A 19573-nucleotide genomic window follows, 5' to 3' on the forward strand; every position below is an offset into this window, starting at 1 on the left:
CTCTGAACTCTGTCTGCTCTGCTTTATGTCATATAGCTTTGTAGATCTTAAAAACTGCTCTAATTAGAATTATTTTTAAAATAATGGAAAGTTTACTATCCAACCCCAAAAAGAGAGATGCAATTCTTATGGTGAAGATCACAGTGGATAACTGTTATCATAGCCACTGGAAGATTCAAAAGAGACATATGTGTCTTGTCTGACAAAACTATTTTAGATATCATATGGAAATCCTTGGAGCTGGAGTGAGTTTGACAGCCAATGTTAGTGTCAGTAACTCTCTTATCTACTTTACCATTCGTCATTTGTAACAATTGATCTTTTCCACAAAATAAGGCATTATAAAGTCTGCATCAAATGTGAAGTATCAGCACTTCGGAATAACTAAACTATCACAGAAGTTACATAATAAATGTACTATTTGTACTAAATTAACAAAAAAAAGCCCCCATGTTCATAAATATGTCCAGCTGATTCAAAGCAAGTCAGAAGAAAATTACAATTTCCTTAAGTTCCCACAGTGTCTTTAAAACTTTCTCAATTATCTAAAGAGGTAACTAGATGTGAAATATTTAAAGGCTATACTGTCCACCAATATGGCAAGTTCCTATGTTTACTCATGAGTGTCAATCAAGGTGAATGTCTATTTGCACAATCATGTACCAAATGGTTTAAATGCAATGTAAACTGAAAACAAGCAAGAGACTTTGCTAACAAGGTAACCATTGAAATCAAGGTTACAGTCTGCTGCAGTTCGATAAAGCAAACACAAGCACATGTGCACCTACATTCTCATGTCATCTCCCCACACACATATATACATGCATGCAAAGAAAAAATACATGCCTCTCAGTGTAGTGCTCTCCTTGACAAAATCTCAGTGCCAGTCTCTTAATTAAATGCTCAATTAAGGTCTTTAAATAGGTAATTATGCAGTGCCTAATCCCCCAGCTCCGAGGCCCCATCTCATTTAGATGACACTCGGGCAGGCAAAATGGGAGGGGCAGGTGCTTGGGCCATAGTTTCTGTCATCAGAGCCCCTGATGGTGGCACAGGCAGCCCTGTTAATGATAAGGAAGACCCAGGCAGTCACTCAGTGGCTCCCAGTGATGACCACTGACAGCATGGGAGATGGCAATGACAGACTTGACAGTGTCTTAATCGTGTTTGTTGGGTATTTGGGGTGGACTGTATTTAGTTGTGGTGGGTGGAGGGTTGGGCATATAGAGGTTTCTGAGAGGGTGTCAGACATAGGGCGGGGGAAGAAAAGACTATTTGTGTGATGTGGGTTTATATGAATTTTTTTGGACGATTACCAAGTTGATTTTTATGTGAAACAAAGACTGTGGGAGAAATAAATTCATCCTAAATGTCAAGTTGTGCATGTTGCTTGATGCCAGGCATGGACAAACGGTTTAGATTTTTTATACTGACATTTGTTTGAAGGTGGCATTTGATTTGAATTACGGTCTTCAAATGGTGGCTGGAGAAAAAAAGATTATTTATTCACAGCATAATAAAATGTCTCGTTCAAGTACCGCAATATACCAACACTGAAAAGGAGAACTATATACTCTTGTTTGGTTAATGTTGCAATGGCAAACATTAGTCTTAGTGAAATAACAAATCGAAAGTTGTTGCATTTGCCTTGGGGTGAAGCTTTGCTTTTCCTCTGCTGAGTTGCACAACCAGCCTGCATTGCTTCCCTGAGAACAATAGCTTTACTAAAACACCTTTCAAGGGCGTCCAAGAACTAATCCAAGTTTAGCTTTTCAAGTCTAATAATCAGCAGCACCGACATCAAAGTGTTGAGGAAACTTTGGAATATTAAAATCTTTCCAAAATTATGTTCATCCCCACCTGGCATGTCCTCTGACAACCTTATCACAATTTAGATGGAAGTGCAGGAACAACACAATTTCACCTCTATGTGTGGATTCAGCAAAAAACATATCTGTGATATGTTTTTGCCTCATTGCCCTCAACTGTTGACACTGATGAATTCACATGTAAAAACGCTTGGATAAGCAACTAGTTCTAATGCTGCCTGCCTGTTTTTGACTTAGCCTTTCTCATCAAAACTGAATGAAAGAAAAAAGACAATGTCAAGAATAAACTGAAAAACAAGAATTGATGTCAGTGTTCTTATGAATCCTGGTTTGACTAACTTTTCCAAATGTCAATATTCATGAGATATTTATAATTATTCTTATGTTCCATGGCCTTCTGATAAGTTCATTTAAAAGAATGTTTAAAGCATGTCACCTTAGGTATAGTATGATTAAGTATTGTATATAATGTAATATGCTGATTGAAGGGAAATTTCCCACACATTGCCTTGTACACCTCAGCAAACATAATATGGAATTACACTTGAGGTCAGGGTGTATAAATTAAGACAAATTTGCATTTAGATCACAGGAGGCATTTTTATTATTTTTCTGCCCTATAGAGGTAGCGAGTCTGCCCCAAGCACCTCTTTACATCCTTCATGTAAAGCCTAAGTAGTGCATTTACATACCAAACGGCTTGGCATTTGTACAAAAGGCACAAAAATGTCACTAGTGCGCAATGCACCTTGGTGTGCCATTGTTTTAGAAAGATAAGGAGGCATATTTCCCTTGACTTATGTCATATGTATTAGGGGGCAACACAATTCCCAGTGCTGTATTATTCAGTTGTTTTCAATACAACCCTTTTCCCATGTTTTGTGCCATGCCGGCAAGTGGCAGAGGAATGTTGTTTCATCTGTTCAGGGGCTCTGTACTTTCCATAAAACGACATGAGCTCAGGCTAGGAACAACCTCCCTCTCTCCCTCCTTCCTTTCTCTCATTTTTCTGCCTCACGGAAGTAAGATTATTCATCCTCCCACAGACTGTTGCTGTGCTGGGGGTAGATGTCAAAGTGCCAGGAGCATGTGGTGCAAAGGGTATGCGTGTTTGTGCTTTGCTTGTGTGTGTCTTTTTGTGTAAATGAATGCCCGAGTCTACATTTCTGAGCATGTTAGTGTAGGAGTTGTGCATTTTAAGCTGCATCTATTTGTTTGGATGTGGTCCTGAACCCGAGAATGGGCTTTTGAGGGTGAGAAGAGTTTACATGTCTTATTCCTTATTTTGATTTTTTTTCTCTATTTTTCCCACCTGCTGTCATCTTTCCAGTTCCTGCCCTTCAGGAAACAATGCATTTATACTGCTCGAGGGGCTTCACAGCTATCATCTCCTCCTCAGCAGTGCCTGCTTTTTCTCCTTCTATTCCTCACGCTTCTCCTCCACCTCTCTTGCACAACCTCCATTAGTGGTGCAAGCACAGGTAGAGTGTGAAAAATGCTGGCAGTGAGGCACATTCCCTTGCTTTTTTCCCCTGGTCACCTCTCTACCTGACAGTGTGTTCTCCTCTCCCTCTGTTCCTTTCTCTCCTTTCCCTCCCCTTGTCCTCCTCTCCCTTCTACTGCCACCTATTTCCCCCTCTGGCTCGTTGCTCTTCTTATCCATTATATTCCCAGCCTTCTGCTCCACCCTCCACACACCCCCACCCTTCTTTTTTTCAGCTTCATAATATGTAACATGATTTAGCCCTCCCCTGTTCATGCGGCGTAAATTTAATCCCAGCCATTCTAGGTTGGCTGCGGCTGCTGCGTCTACCATTTTTCTCATTTTCCCCCCGTCTTGCCATACTCGCTGCTCACAACACAATAGACTCCTTAAGATTCAGCCTGTTTGCATGATAAGAAGTTCTTTCCTCGTAGTAAATGCTGATGTGCAAGGTCAAGCACAAGCCAAGTGGCACATGCTTGTAGTATATAAGCATCCCACACCATGACGTACAAACATAGCACAAGGGAAGGCCCTGCCAACCAGCTAGCAATCATTTGAATAGTTTACACAGTTCATGTGCTAACCAAAAGGCTCATTGTACTCTGATGTGGTTTTATCTGCTGCACATGGAAAAGGCATTAGTAGCCTCCATTAGTGTTCAATAGAAAGTGTGTTTACCAGTGTCAACAAGGTCAGAGGAGGCGATCCAAACATGGAGACAAAGATAAAATAGGTTGCTTTGGCTTTTTGTTTTTTTTCCACCTCTAAATTTTCCACTGTCTCTACAGATTGCCCAGTAGCTCTATAACCTTGTGTGTGTGCGTGTGTGTGCGTACTCTGTGTTGGTATGCGTTGAAGGAGCAGTACAACAGGACACAGGGATGATCAGTCACCGAACTGCAGGTCAGGGTCTTGCTCTGTGGGCACCATCCATCTGAACCCAGCAGCTGCTAGTGGAAGGTGGCAGGAGGAATGAGTGGAGGGAAAAAGATGGGTGACGCAAGAGGGAGTGAGAGAAGGTGGCGAGGTAGATCAGGTAGAGAAAAAGTCAAGGAGAAGCTGCTGAAAACAAAAAGAATGTGTTGCACAGAGGAGCATTCGTGAAATTGTGCTTAGTGTTCATTTCAGTTATACCGAAATGTATGCTGAAAGTCTGTGTAGGTGGGCTGAATATTCACAAAAAGTACTGTCTTCCTCATGCACCCAAAAATTGTAATACTCTTCTAAATACAACCCCCTGTCCTTGACCTATCAACAAAGTTGAGTTTCCAAACAAATCCCACCTCGATTTTGCATAAAAGGAAACATCACAGAGAAGTTCCAGCAATTTAATTTGATTACAGTGTTCACAAGCAGCAACAAATGTTAGTACTTTATAGCATTTCTGTTGTGACATTACAGTCACAAAGCAGAAAAAGGGGAACCACTTTGAAATCTGGTAGTAATTTGCCACAGACAGACACAAGTGAGATGGGTTTGTGATAGCTTCCATGTCCTACTGTCACAGCAGGTGCTTTTAAACCAATTATTAGGCACACAAATGTCATAAGACCCAATTAGTTTCCTGCTGTGTGCTTCATGTTGGATGATCCATTCATATGAAAACAGCATATAACTAAAATACAACAGCAACAGCACTGAGAGCATTTGTTTGTCCAAAATTAGTCAGGCTTGCAGTCAGAGCTTTAAACCCTGATTTTCTCAAACAGAAAGTCTGCCGGCACCACCCAAAAGGATAGTTTATGACCGTGAGAGGCTTGTTTGGGGGAGGTCAGGGGAGGCAAGGAGACAGGGGGGGAGAGTAAATAAGTAAGTATAGCAAATAAACTTCTCTGATGTGTGGTTGTCAGGGTCTTTCATGTGGAGGCTGCACTTGAGGGCATAGCTTAGCTTGGCTTGAGGGATGTTATTACACATGCCGGCTGATCGGGAGCGATGTGTGAGAAACGGCCTTGTCACTCTGTCTTAAATCACACCATCGCAGGCAGAAGAAGAAAGTAGCTGTTGAGGGGAAACAAACATAAGACCTAAACATAAGGCAAGACTAGTATCAAAAAGAAAGATATAAGTAAGGATGTTTATCCAATGAAGAGAGCCTGAAAGTTGATATAATGGCAATAAAGAAAGAACTTAAATATTAAGACAAATATTAAAAACAGCCCTTACAAGACCAGTAAAACACATTATGACATAACCCAAACTTATCATAGTGATGAAGATATAAGGACTTTAGAATTAAATTGGTGAGTGTTGATGTATGGGAGTGGCTTGCTATGCTTTCAATCGACATATTTAAGATATATGCTTTTTTCATAAACCCTCAGAGTACACCCAACCATGTTTTACTTTACAAAGCCATTTGATAAGTGGAAGGACTGATCTACAGCAACTTTTGATATTTACTATGCCATTTCACCATGACCTTTGGTTCATATTAGCAGAGTGAGTACACCCAAACTCCGTAAAGCTTTTGCTTTTATTAAGTGATCCTGACTCCTTGTGCATCTGAGTCTTAACCCCATGCTCTGAGCATTTTTTTTTGTACTTAGTACAAAACTAAGTAAAACTCAGAAAAAATCTATTGTTTCACAGCAATATTTCCCCTCTTTTTTTCTTTAGGGTTCTCCATTTAAGAACTTATCAGAACACCTGCTTAAATGACAGCATTAGGGAAAAGTCAGAAATAGAAATCACAATAACCATTGCAGTTTTCGTACAGCAGTCTACCCTGTGCACTCACTACTAGCCCTGCATATCACACTTTGAAAAGTACGAGTGTGGAATGTAATTATTGCATTCTTTAACTTTGCAAGTCTGAAGGGAAATAGAAAGTTGTGCCTCACAAATTTGTATTTGCTGTGCCTGGCTGGGCATGATACTGCTCATTATGATGCTGTGCAATATGGTTCTCCCTGTGTAGTTTAGTCGTGCTTTGTCCTTGCATGTGTTGGGCTAATTACAGAGGGATTGGCCTTAATAGATTTGGTGGCATTTTTGTGGCTGCTTTGGTCTGTTAGGATAACAAACAGTTTCCTTTAAGTTCTAGTCTGTTCATAAGCCTGAAATTAAAAACACCCCATTTAAAAAAACCCTGGATCTGGGCAATCTGAAGTTAGTCAACTTGCACAAAGGAGGACTATAGTGTGGTACAACTGCTATGCTCAAACCCATGACGAAAATGTTAAAATTGCACCATGAGTAGCATTATTCTGTAAGCACTAGTCTCCTACTGGTTTGTTTTTAGTTTCTCAAACTATCACAGCATGTCAGACGGCATGGAAACACACATATGTTATTACACTAATGTTGTGAACCTGCTGCTTCGGGAACCTCATAACTACACTGCTTGCATTTGTTCCCATAATAAGTTTATTGTTGTATGGCTGAGACAAACATTGCAAGTTATTTTGTTTTCTTTTTTTTTGCTTGTCTAAAAAGACCAGAATACCAAACTAGCACACTCAAATGAGGATCAAGACCAGCCTGTACGGGGGAATATAAACATCCCACCCTCATTCTTTTTCACTTTTCTGATAAGGATCATGAGGAACGAGAGAGTCGACATCTCAACAGCCCCTTTCTTTTTCTTGCCACACACTCCCCCCTTTTCTAATTAACATGGTGCATGTTGTCAGGCTTTGTTTAATAATGCATGATTGCTATCAGCAGCAAAATCCTTTGAATGAAACCCTATTGAATCAGAACACAACAATACCACCAGAGGCTCAGGAAGAAAGACAAAATACTTTTTCTTTCAGAATGTAATAAATGTTCAATGGAAAGCATCAGCGCCTCCAAATGTATGGAAGTGAAGGTGTTGCCTGCAATGCTAAATGGCTATGTTGCAACTGAAATAGGTAAAAGTAAAGTCACCTTTTGAGGGTCTCTTTTTGTAGATCAGAAAGTTTAATTTCAAGCCACACACATGCTCATACATGTTTTTATGTGTGAATGAGCAGCATTTAGGCAATTTTCATTGTCAGATAACAATAAAGTTGGCAAGCTGCTGCCATTCTACAAGGTTTGGCAGGTGGCTCATCACCCTTTAGCTGCATATTGTGACAGAATCTGCTGCACAATTTCTTTCATATTTGGTATAAATTATGACTTCAAGGGGTGTGTTTTTAGCTGTGATAACATTAGACCCTCCTCGCATTGATTCACATGGCACGGCCTTTTAGTTGTCACACTGGTGATTACACAACATACAGATGGTTTTGTTTTCCTCTATCAGCATGTGTGTGTGCGTGCGTGTGTGTGTGCAAACACGTAAAGAAAAGAGGAGGGCTGCTGAGTACCACGATGTCAGTGCAACCTAATGTCATGTCATGTCATTTTGGAAATCCACACATTAATAATTAACTCAAAGGCTATTACTTAGTTTTGGAGACACATAAAATAATAACCTGAGAAGACACTAAGCTTTACCTGCACTACGTATGGATCTCACTGCAGCTTTATCCCCTCAGACCCCGCTCAGGGTTTTTCCGTCCAGTTGATTTTAATCAAATTCACTGTCGCTACAAAACACTGCTCATGTGGAAATTCTGTCTAGTGTTCTCAGATGTTTGTATATGCATACACATTTGTGTTTGTGTGTGTCGTGGTGGCATGAGCGGGGGATGAGATTGCTTCAAATTGATTCCCTTCGCCACACGTCCCCCGCTCTTGCGCTCGCTACTAGCCCTGCGGCGCTTGGAGACAGGTAGTCGTGTCTATCTACCCCAAACACAAATCGAGTGTGACAGGTGCGCTATCTTCCCGTCTTTTCTGCCATTTACAGCCCACAGAAATGAAAGAGGGAAAGCAAGGAGCGGGAAAGAGGATGATTGGTAATGGGGAAATGAGGTACTTTGTCATCATTGGGCCTAGTGATTTGGCTTAGGGGGTCTTGTTTTTTCCTTTTTTTTCCTTTAATGGGTGGCGGTCAAATCTACAGATAAACAGTTCAATATAATATTATCACTGCTGAATACTCAGCTACTCAAACTGTATAGTCACAAAACTTTCCAGAAACCCAACATGTGCTTAATCTTGAACTCCACCAGTGACCACAGCTGAAACAACAGTTTCCTGCGGAACAAAGCAAGCAGGGTAGCCATTATGCTAACCCCTGAGTACAGTATGACACTCAGATTAACTGGGAGCTGTGTTATGAGCTGAAGTCTACCGCAAAGCATCCATCACTAAGGATCAAGCTCAGGCTTAAGCAAATGGATGACAAGGGATAGAGGCAGTCTGAAGCTAATACTAGCTCAGTGTATCACATTGATTTCCACAGCCATGTTGTGGTCCTTCGATAAAAGGCTGAAACATGAATGGAAACAGCTGGCCACTGTCTTAAAGATTTTGTTTGGTGTTTATGTACTGCTGGATCAAAGAAAATATGTGTGTGTGTAGTGAAACTAAGCTATATACATATACTGAAGGACTTATGAGTTATTAAAGCATCTGCTGTAGAGGGAAATGTGCAAGAAGAAGAGACTGTGCCCCTGATGTTGTTCAGTGCATCAGAATGTAATTAAGATGAGCATTAATCTCCTGTATTAAACTTGTAAAAAAGAAAAGGCAAAGTTTGAGCAGTTTTGCTTTCTTGTCATTCTTGACTAATTTTCTTTAAGAGGAATGTTCTTTATGTGAAATAGATATCACCACTGATCAGAGAGTGTTAAAATGCCCTTATATTTTGCAGCACATTTAATTGGTGCTCACAAACTAAGCTGTGAAGACAAAATCATGTTAACTCAACCTTTTATCTTTGCGATTTCCCCTCCCTCTTGCATTCGCTATCTCTCTCCCTCTCATGTACACGTGCACACGCATTGTATGAAGTGACTATTCCATTTAGAGAACTGTCAGAATATACCCTGTGAGCACATCAGGCTCTTCCTATCCTCCGTCAGCTCCAGCCGAGGCTGTGTGGGGGTATGTCAGAAATGTGCAGGGATAGATAAAACCCATGGAGTCAAACAGCTTTGTTTCATTCAATCTCTCTCTCTCTCTCTATCTCTCTCTCTCTCTCTCTCTCTCTTTCTCTCTCTCTCTCTCCCCCCCCCCATCTTCCTTCTTCTCCCTCTTCCCATCTCTCCTTGCCTTGCATAGGCTGTGAATACCCTGCATCTGAGAAATCAGACCAGACTGACTCACAGGGCTCTGTGAGCCAGTGCCACTGAGGCTGCCAAAGCATGCTGGTGCCAAGCTGTCCCACCATGCACAGAGCCAGACCCACGCTGCTGCTGCTGCCGCTGCTGCTTGTCCAGGGTCTGCTCCTCCAGGGTCTGCTCCTCCACCTTGCCGACGCTCAAAGTAAGTAGACCAAACACTTTGAACGGAGGCCCCAAATAAAAAAATCCTGGTGGGTTGAAGATGGGGTGGGAATTGAATTTTTCTGTTTTTCTTTTTTATTATTTGCAATGTGTCTCAATACAAAAACACCAAAGCTGATTTATATCATACTACATACCTAGTTTGAGTTTAACTAGAGGTGTATAAATACCAAAGTTTATTCACACCAGTATTGTCAGTATTCTCATATTGTACTTAAGTAAAAGTAAAATTGCGTGTGTAAAAATCTTCTCTGCTAAGAGTAACATTTAAAAGTACAAGTTTCTCAAAATTATTAAAAATGAGGGGTGAAGTATCCAAATTTTTGACTGGTACTATATAACAAGTTATTGTACTTGAGGTATCCTCTGAACACGGGCCTATATACAGTCATACGTTACATCAGGTTTTAATGGATTATAGTGAAACATTAAAAAAGCCTTACATAAATGTTTTGCAACTTAATTACAATGTTGCTACTGTTACCCTGTTAAATTCTATACATCAGCCCAGCCAACAGACATTACCAAAGGAGGATGTAAAACTAAGTGGTTAAAGTGAATACATTTACCTGTGCATGTTTTCTCAGGTTGGATGCAAATCTTTTCCATGCTGCTATCTCCACATGTTTTAGTAAACAGAGCAAAAAGTGCATAAGTCATTTTCTTGATGTCACCCTGAGCTGAACTTCCCAACATTCAAAAGATTAATCTCTGTTATAAGATTATAACTCTGTTCCCATTTATTTTATCTTGATCATCGGTGCTTGGCACTTGAATGTTTTTGTGATTTTTACCCTGTGAGGGCAGCAATTTAAATGGTGGAGGATTTAAACATCACATATTCAAGTCAAAATAAGAATTGAGTTTAAACACACATAGAAATATTTATAGTGATGAATAAATGTAATTATTTTTTTCAATCTTTGAGTTTAATACATTTGTGCACTGGAGCAACTTGTCAGGGATCAAGTTGGGGTCCAATCTGTACATTACACAGGTTAGACACAATACTGATAGTTGACTTTGTGAAATAGGAGACATTGTGTACAGCTATACAATTTCTGTTATCATTTTAAGGATTTCATGATTTTAGATTAAAAAAAATAGGACTTCCACATCTCATAAAACATCTTTCAAGCTATTGTGTAAATAAATGAAAAAAATAACAGCCTACATGCAAAAAATGGTATGTACAGTTTAGTCATCAAGTCCCCCACTGGAACAGTCATTTTGTTCATATGGCTCATAACAGTGTCTTGTTAAACACCACCCCTATAAACAGCAAAAAGGAAATACAACTCATATGACTGTTTTCACAGTAGAGCTTACGGAAGCCAAAAATTACTCAGGAGGAGAAGGGCTGGATGGTGGGATGGAGCAGATAAGCCATGCGCACCAATAATACAACGATACTGAAACTTTTTTGACTTTTGGCGCTTCCTGGTTGGGTTTGGGCAATATAATTACTTGGGTAAGGATAGAAAACAGTCGTAGTTAGGGCTTTTTTTTTTTAAAGGGATGACCACTAGAGGGCATATATTTTAATGTAATCATTGGCTGTATCTGCCTGCATGAAAAAAAAAAAACTCCACCATTTTAGGAGGACAGTGTCTGTTTAAGTCCTGCTCTAGCATGGCTTTGGGCTAGTAGTAGTAAAATTGTGCTTCTTTAACCTTCTTCCACACCTATTTTTCAGAGTGATAAATCTTTTAATCTCAACAAATTTTTGACTCCTTTATTCTGTAAAAAACAAAAATGATCAGGCCTCAGCCAGGAATATCACAATGAGAAATCTTTGGAATTGAGTTACTTGACATCAGACACCTGCTCATCGATGCTTGACAACAGTTTTCAAACCTCATTGAGCTTTGGTCCTACACCAAAGTTTTCCCCTCTCCCACCTTCTCTCTCTTTTTTTACACTAAGATCCATGAATCATTAGCTTCTGGAGTCAGTGGAATGAATAAAATTTTATTGCTTCCTTTGCACTCACTGAAATCCTCTGTTCAGCTGAATATCTCTGACTGAAAGGATCATTCACCCAAGGTCATATACAACAGAGCCACGCAAAGTGAAATTGATGGGTGAGATTTTCAACTTTGTGCTTGAGAAATGTTCCCTGCAATCTCTCCAAATGTGTTTTATTTTTCTTCCCCTCCTCCCGCCACATATGTCTCTCAGCAGGGGAGAGGCAAATGGGGAAATATATTCTCCTTTTATCCCTCATTGTGTGTGCTGCACCAGGATTTATTGTCACAATTTAATTACGGGACCCTCCCAAAAAGGCATTAATGGTCGATAAACGTTATTGAGGAAGCTTTTGAAAGTTTTTTTGAAACTTCAGTCTTTTACATACCTAGTGTGAATTTACAAAAATAAAAAAAACTCTTCCGTCTGACAGCTGTCTTTTGAGCACCAGTGAAACAGAGACCTGGACAACTGTACTCAGCACCCCCAAAAACTTGACTCAGTGCTCATCCGCTCACCCTCTCTCTCACACACACACACACACACACACACACACACACACACACACACACACACACACACACACACAACCCCACTGTTAATTTCCTTCCTTTAGACGTCTGGCTGTTAGCAGCTGCTGTTACCCCATACTTGCCTCAAACAGCTGTGCAGGGTCATCATTTCGAAGCCAAAACAAACTTATCATGAGGGAGCCACAGTGGCTGTCTGTTAAAGACTGTAGCTGTGTCTGACAGTTGGGGAGGTCATGTGGTTGATGTGTGTGTCCTGTCTGAAACTGAGGTGTTAGAGAAAGTGCCCGTACTAAGTCACTTCAGGCTGTACATATTAGCTCTGGGATTTATATTTAGTCCTCTCTGTTCCTGCACTGCCTGATCTCCCACGTGCATGTGTTTGTTTCTCGCTTTCCGAGTTTCCCTCTATTGTTTTTCTTCCTAATCACTCTCTTGCCAATTTTCTCCTCATTTCTTCTTTGGGCTTTTTGTCTCTTCTGTTTTTCCGCCTGCCTCTTTGTCATACCCCATACCTTTTCTCCCTGTTGTCTGGAAGCACTGCAATAGCCCCTTCCAGCGACTCGCAAGCGCTTTAATTCCTTCTGTACTGCGCTGCTGCACTGGCATATCCATCCAAAACACATTGGGACTTTCATTTCATGTGTTGTATGCACTAAGGACCTCTGACACCAGTTTTATTCCTGTCCTGACTAACGAATCTGCACCAAAAAATCCAACTGCATTTTGAAAAAGAGTGCCACCCTATGTTGCGGCACTGGGTCCATTTGGGCGTGAGCTCGCCTCCGGCTGTGGACACGGTGGAGGATATGAGACACACGAGAGCAGAAAATGGCTGAGCCTGCCTGCTAAACAGATGGCACAATCCTCAGAGCCAGTCTTACCCTGCGCAGTGGACACTGCAGTCCCCTTAAAGAAAGATGACAATCGGGAACCAATGCAATAGACTTGTGTTAATGTGTCAATGTGAGTTGTACATGTGTCTTTTCTCTGCTAAATGCTTTCCAGTGACACCTGTTAGAGAGGCTGAAGAGATGAACATTAAAAACTGTGTTAGATGTTTCTTTTTCTGTTTTTGAGTTGTTTTCACAATCACTTTAGTTTTTGGCCATCTTTCTGTTGCTCTCCCTCATTTTGGTGTTCACCCTGTCCTCTTTACTCTTCAGTTGTGGCATGTTTAATTTGTGTAGCAAATTGGGCTTGGCGGTGGTTTGAAAGGGGGGATAATTGTCCCTGGTGAGCTGAGGGGACAAACAGCAAGAAAGGCAACAAACAAGTCCTCTGTCCTTTGCTCAGCAGTAATGCAAAAATGAAGCATTTGAAATGAGAGGAGAGCTGGAGGTACAGAATATTTTCACCTGGGCAGAAATGAAGCAGTCTCCAACTTTGGTGTGGGAACCAGAACTAAATAACTTGAGACTGTATCATGAGCCCAAATATATCCACATTACTTCAGTATGTAACAGATTATACATACTGACTTATAGTGATGGAGCTACATTGGACTAAAATGCAAATATAAAACCTGCTGTTTTAGAATATTAATTTCTCAGCATTGAACATATTTCCCAAAAATACAGTGTGCTTCTCTTTACATCTTTAGCGAATTGCTACCAACCTCCACACTCTCTACCCCATCCTGTTTTGGACCATGTCAAACACTAGGCCTAATAGTGTTTTAATTGATTCTTCCCTTTAGCTGGTGGATGGCGTGGTGAGTCCCGCTGAGCAAGCATGATTCTCTTTAACACGTCAAATGAGTATTGACAGGCTCCCCCAGCCTCTGTTAACATGAAGATGTTAGCACCTAAATCTCATCTCTCTCACAAGCACGCCCAAGTACTCACAACATCCACTGGCACCTAATGTATGTGGAATCCTTTTGAGCCAGCAATCAAAGGTGAACCACAAGGGACAAAATCAGTAGACTGTCCATTGATGTTGCACTTCTTTTGATCCACTGCAGGGTGAAAAGGGCAGGATAGTGCAGGGTGGGTGCAGAATTCTTCACACTTTAAAGCCTCCACAATGCATTTAGACACCCATCTTTTCCACATTAATAGGTTTTGCATCTTCCTCTTAAATTTAATGCTTCAGTTTGAGAAACCAGTTTTACATAGATTCCTTAAAAGACGTCTTGAAGCAATCTATGGTCCAAGAGCATCTCCAGCTCAATGAGCACTCATCAGTTTAGCGGTTATGCACAAACAGTCAGCGACGTCATCTGCCAGTATGACAAAAAGTTTGCAGCAATCGTACCTGTGGTAATATCTGAATGACAAAAACCAGGGACATGCCCGTCAAGACTAAAATGGATAGCAAAAGCAAGTGTATGCATAAAAAGGATAAGAAAAGACATGCTACCATTGATTTGTGGTTGTACATGATGTGAAAAGCAGCTACAGTTTCAATATATACAAAGGCAGGAGTCCTAATACTTGCAAGACTGTGGATTCACCTTGTAGCAAGTCCAAAAGCTAATGATACTCTATTCCCCAGATTACATCAGGCAGTAATATGTGTGTTTTATGCATGCCTGGCCTAATATGAATTATTGTAAAATAGTGTTGTATTTGCATATAGGCTTCTGGGCTGTACTGAAATTAGCATTTTTACAACAGCTCAAATTAAATCCCTGTGCTTAATTTGCCTGCATGCTAATTTGATTTAAATTGAGTCTATTCCATTCCCTATTACACTCATACAAACCAGGCACATACATACACACGCGTACGAATGCACAGCATGTACTCTTAAGAGCTGCAGCCTACATCCACCCCCCACACACTGGGACCCATCGAATTAGACACACATAGAAACACACACAGCTTACATGTTTTTGTGCCCACATTAAATGACATTAAAACAAGAGAGGAACGGAACTCCGAACGGGGACTTGATCCAACTTTAAATCACTGTAATTCCTCAAGTCTACCACCTCGTTCATCATTCTGCCGGACACTGCTCAAGTGGAAATCTCATTGTTGGCTCCACTCGTTCATTTCAAAATGTGCCTTAGTACAGTATATCCTTTAAACGTGCTTGATATCTACAAGAGGAAAGTACATCGTGTTCATTCTTCAAATAAATATGATGAAAACACCTTCAGCTCAGTCTGCCAGCACTTAATTACCATCTAATTGTTTGGATGAAGACCTTGTGACAAGTCTTGGAATCTGAGATAAAACAACGTTATCAGTGCCATGCAAGATGCTTCTTGCTTGCAGGTTGAACCAAACCAGTAAGAAGTCATTATCGTTTTCTTCGGCTGTAAATGCCTCTACCGGCTGCTTGTCAACAATGTACTGTGCAATTATGTTTAAAGGTTGTATCAGGCCCATTATTAACTCAATGAATGCAGATTTCACTGGCAACTATGCCCGTGTGTATTATTTAAGGCCATTAGCTTCATCTATGGATTGCAGTCATTTTCCCTCGCACTTAGACCACAAAATCCCACAAAAGGCAAACGATTTTCAGCACACTCCCGACCCTCCCACTCAAGAAAAGCAGATAATCATATACAATATGGACATGTTGCACATGAAGGTAATTAAATGCTAGCCCTAAGCTTCTAATGCTATATCTATGTGCACTTAAGATATAACTGTCTTGAAAATGGTAGAGCAATTTCCCCATGCTGTAGCATTAACTCTTCAGAGCGGTAGCATTGACAGAACAAAAACACCATAACCCAAATTGTAAATCCATTGGAAAGGCAATCAACAAACTCAAAAAATACTTATTTCTAAATCCATTAAGGTTAATCCAAAACAAAGCAGCTGTCATACTGCGAAATGGGAGGTGTTTCAGTCAGCTTAACACCTCCTTATATGTTCACTGAGTTTTTAAGGTGCCAGAAAAACAATGGAAGACCACATTAATGCAGTGCACCAAGCTCGACTTAACCCTCGTTCAGTCAAGTAGTAAAAAAAAAAAGACCTAATGTCTTTTCCTGAACTCTCCTCCTTCATTTCATTGGAAAAAAGTTACAGCGTTTGGAGAAGATGTTGGTAGAAGCACATAGGAAAAGATAACTATCCTGCAATGAGAATTCTAACACACTTTCTCTGAGCTGTGATGTCTGTCTGCAGCACTAAAACTAAAGTTGCTTAATAAATATTCTACAAAAAGTACCTCAGATACTTCATCAAATGCAATTGTAACACTTTGAAAGGAGGCTATAACATATATATTAGTATGTTAAGATATGATATAAAATATAACATAAGATTAAAGATAACATAAGATTACATATATAAGATTGAAAAAAAAAATATTCGTTTGTACTTTTGGCCTCTCTGTGTCTCTCAAAAATGAAGGGTACACTTGTCACATGTCAGTGAGGCTGGGATCAGCCGGTGAGCTGAGCACATTGCCAGCTGTTTTTCATCTACTGGGCTCACATTTGGCATGATTCTGGCTTTGCTGGCACATGTACTCAAGCTGATCACCCTTCACACACCATGCCAGTGAACCATATAAAAATGCAGGTGTTTCATGACATTGCCACAGTGACAATGCAATTAATAGATTGATGTTGTAGCTGCTGCAGTGGGATTACTTGGCCAGTCAAGTCTAAAATACATGAGCATTCATTGCACAGACGACGTTTCATGGCTGCGTGAACAGTGTAGAGCGAGGGATCATATCATCTGGATGCGCAGGAGTCTGCAACGATCTTTCCAAAAAGAGTTTGGACAAGGCTTGTAAAAGATGTTCATTAAAAAAAAAATCTGAGATTTTAGAGCTACAAGACACGATGTTCAATTGAAAACAAAAATACAATGTTTAACAAATGCTGGGATAAGGACATGATTATCAGTGATAACGTCTTTACACTCATTTATGTACTACATATTTATGTAGTTTTGAGAATAAAACATTTCCCTTATCTCTCTGCACATAGGATTGTATTTTTCTTTTTATTAAGTGTAACATATTTTCAGTGAGTGACAAGTTCTCATTGCAGGCGCGAGGACTCATACTACAGAGCCATGCTGTTGTGATGCATGTATATGGTTTGGTATCATCTTGCCAGGAAAAAAAAAAAAAAAAGAAAAGAAAATCTATGCTGTTCCTTAAAAAGACCCCAACATGCTGCTCCACGGCGGCCATAGATTAGTGGTTAGAGAGGTCCAATAACCAGAAGGTCGGTGGTTCAATTCCCACTCTCCGCACTCAAAAAGATTGATGGACTGACAGCAGGAGGGGTGTCAGTAATGCCCTTGAGCAAGGCACCCTTACCCCCATGTTCACCGGGCGCTGTGATTGGCTGCCCACAGTGAATGGCATCTGTCTCCATGAGTGTGTGACCGTGTGCATGTGTGTTCAACAGGTGCCAACCTGGATGGGTCAAATGCGGAGGAGTAATTTTGTGTTAACATTCGTGTGTACATGACAATAAAGTAATCTTAATCTTAAAACCTTATGTAGAAAGTAAATCGTACCACTGATGTTTTACTTTAACATATCAACTTTGAAATCTACAAATCATGACATGGTGTTTGCACTTTAAACAGAGTAGAAACTTTTGGGAAAGTAGATGTACAGTATGACAGTGCTTGAATAGAAGGATTCTGTAAATTGATCATTTTCTTTTTTTTTTCTTAAAGTATTTTTTTGGGCTTTTTATGCCTTTAATGTTAGGACAGTTCGAGAGAGACAGGAAGCAGGGGGCAGAGAGAGGGGAAAGACACGCAGCACAGGGCCGCGCGGTGCGGGAGTCGAACCAGGGCCATCTGCAGCGAGGACTGCAGCCTCTGTACATGGGGCGGCTGCTTAACCCACTACGCCACCGACCGCCCCAAATTAATAATTTTCTTGAAAATTAAAGAGCCACTTGGATGTTATAAAATGCAATGATTAGTTTGATGAATCCCTGATTTGTCTATGTTGAAGCAATGAGAGTGTTTCTGTGCACATAGCAGATAAGTGTTTAATTATAAGAGCCTTTCAGAATTTTCTGCTTCAGATCTGATGCATCTGTACGTGTGGTCACGCATGTGTGCTCGTATGGGTAACACCTGGCCCCAGGCTTTGGTCTCACACTAGGGGTCCTGAGAGGGTGACACATTGCACTGATCTCAGCTCAGCACATTTGTGTGCCTGTGGGGTATGTTGGGATTCTGCAGTGGGGTTAATGGTCTAAACCATTCATCTCCATGGAGTGCCTCAGGGTTGTCTCTCAGTCCTAGCCAGAAAGCTTACATACCCACCTTCTTACCTAAAACACTCACCAGTGCTTGACACGGATTGGGAATCTTTACGCCCCAAGCTCCTCCTGTCACAGCTGATTTACATTCGTTGGAGTGATGGAGTGAGTACTCAAAGTCTGTCTTTAGGGAGTAATTTTTCTCACCTACTACTTTCTCACACACTGCATCTGTCATTCTTCTGTTACTCCGCCCTCTCTTGTTTGGAGGCATGCTCACTCATTAGCTCACACTTATTCTCACACACCCTGCGACTTACACTCCCTCCCTCTCTGGCTCCTCTGCACGACCAAATGAGTCATGCCATTTGAGGGGCAGAGATTTATTGTGACACACAGCTTTAGTGTGGTTTATTAGTTATGGCAAATGAGAGTAAAAGCCTCCGTTGAGAGGTGAAAGTGCTCTCAAGCCAAACCCAGACCCGCAGGCTTTTCAAACTGAAACTGAGCCAAGTCCTTGTTTCTAATGGGACAGCGCTCTTAAGTGCCCATCCCATCACACCATGGAGCATGGAATATGCATTCTCTCACACACACACTATTACTAAAGGGTCCCTGGACATTTATGAGGTGTTTAGAAAGCATCAATCATATTATCAATGCACAGACTGTTTCCCTTTCGTTTTAATACTCCCCTGGTACCATCTTTCAGGTCATTCATCATTCTCTCATCAACAAATTAATTACCACATTCCTCTTTATCACTTGAGTCTCAACGAGGTTTATTCCAGGTTAAGTGAAGATAATTAATGTACAACTAAGAGGTAGGATGATGATGGAATCCTGACTGCTCATTTGCCTCAAAATTCAAGTCCTTATCTAGTTTTCTTCCTCCCTCAAAATATTGCCTCATGAAGGATGTCCAACATATTTTATCCCAAACTTTAATCCTCATAAGTTCCGTCCTCATTCGTTCTTACACACTCACCTCCCCCTACTGTTATCTCTCACCCAGTCTTCTACTTACTATAGAAGAGCACACAGCATACCCTGTGATGTCAGGATTTGTGCCTACATGGATTTCTTTAAGTCCTCTTTCCAAATAAGATTTTCCCACTCTTCTCCTTGTGCCAGTTGGAGAGAAAAACATGATCAGACAGTCTTGGAGAAATCCCCTTCTTTCCTGCCACTGGGTGGTTAAGAAAGAAATTTCACACTCCCTGATCTGTTGGCTCGCATTGCACGGAACGATATAATTGACTGTCTTTCCCCCCATTGCT

The 19573-nt window shown here is 40.8% G+C and overlaps 1 protein-coding gene across 31 annotated transcripts in view; it reads left to right on the plus strand.

Moving 5' to 3' along the window:
* LOC142369208 (receptor-type tyrosine-protein phosphatase delta) overlaps positions 1-19573 on the plus strand; it is a 377816-nt gene that overhangs the window by 277837 nt on the left and 80406 nt on the right. For all 31 annotated transcript variants that reach the window (XM_075451481.1, XM_075451493.1, XM_075451486.1 and 28 more), the window contains one exon: positions 9418-9621. In XM_075451481.1, the coding sequence (XP_075307596.1) occupies positions 9501-9621 (121 nt within the window). In that variant the 5' untranslated portion in view covers positions 9418-9500. The remainder of the gene's footprint in view (positions 1-9417; positions 9622-19573) is intronic.

The sequence above is a fragment of the Odontesthes bonariensis genome, chromosome 19 (assembly GCF_027942865.1).
Source record: "Odontesthes bonariensis isolate fOdoBon6 chromosome 19, fOdoBon6.hap1, whole genome shotgun sequence".
NCBI classification, from domain to species: domain Eukaryota; kingdom Metazoa; phylum Chordata; class Actinopteri; order Atheriniformes; family Atherinopsidae; genus Odontesthes; species Odontesthes bonariensis.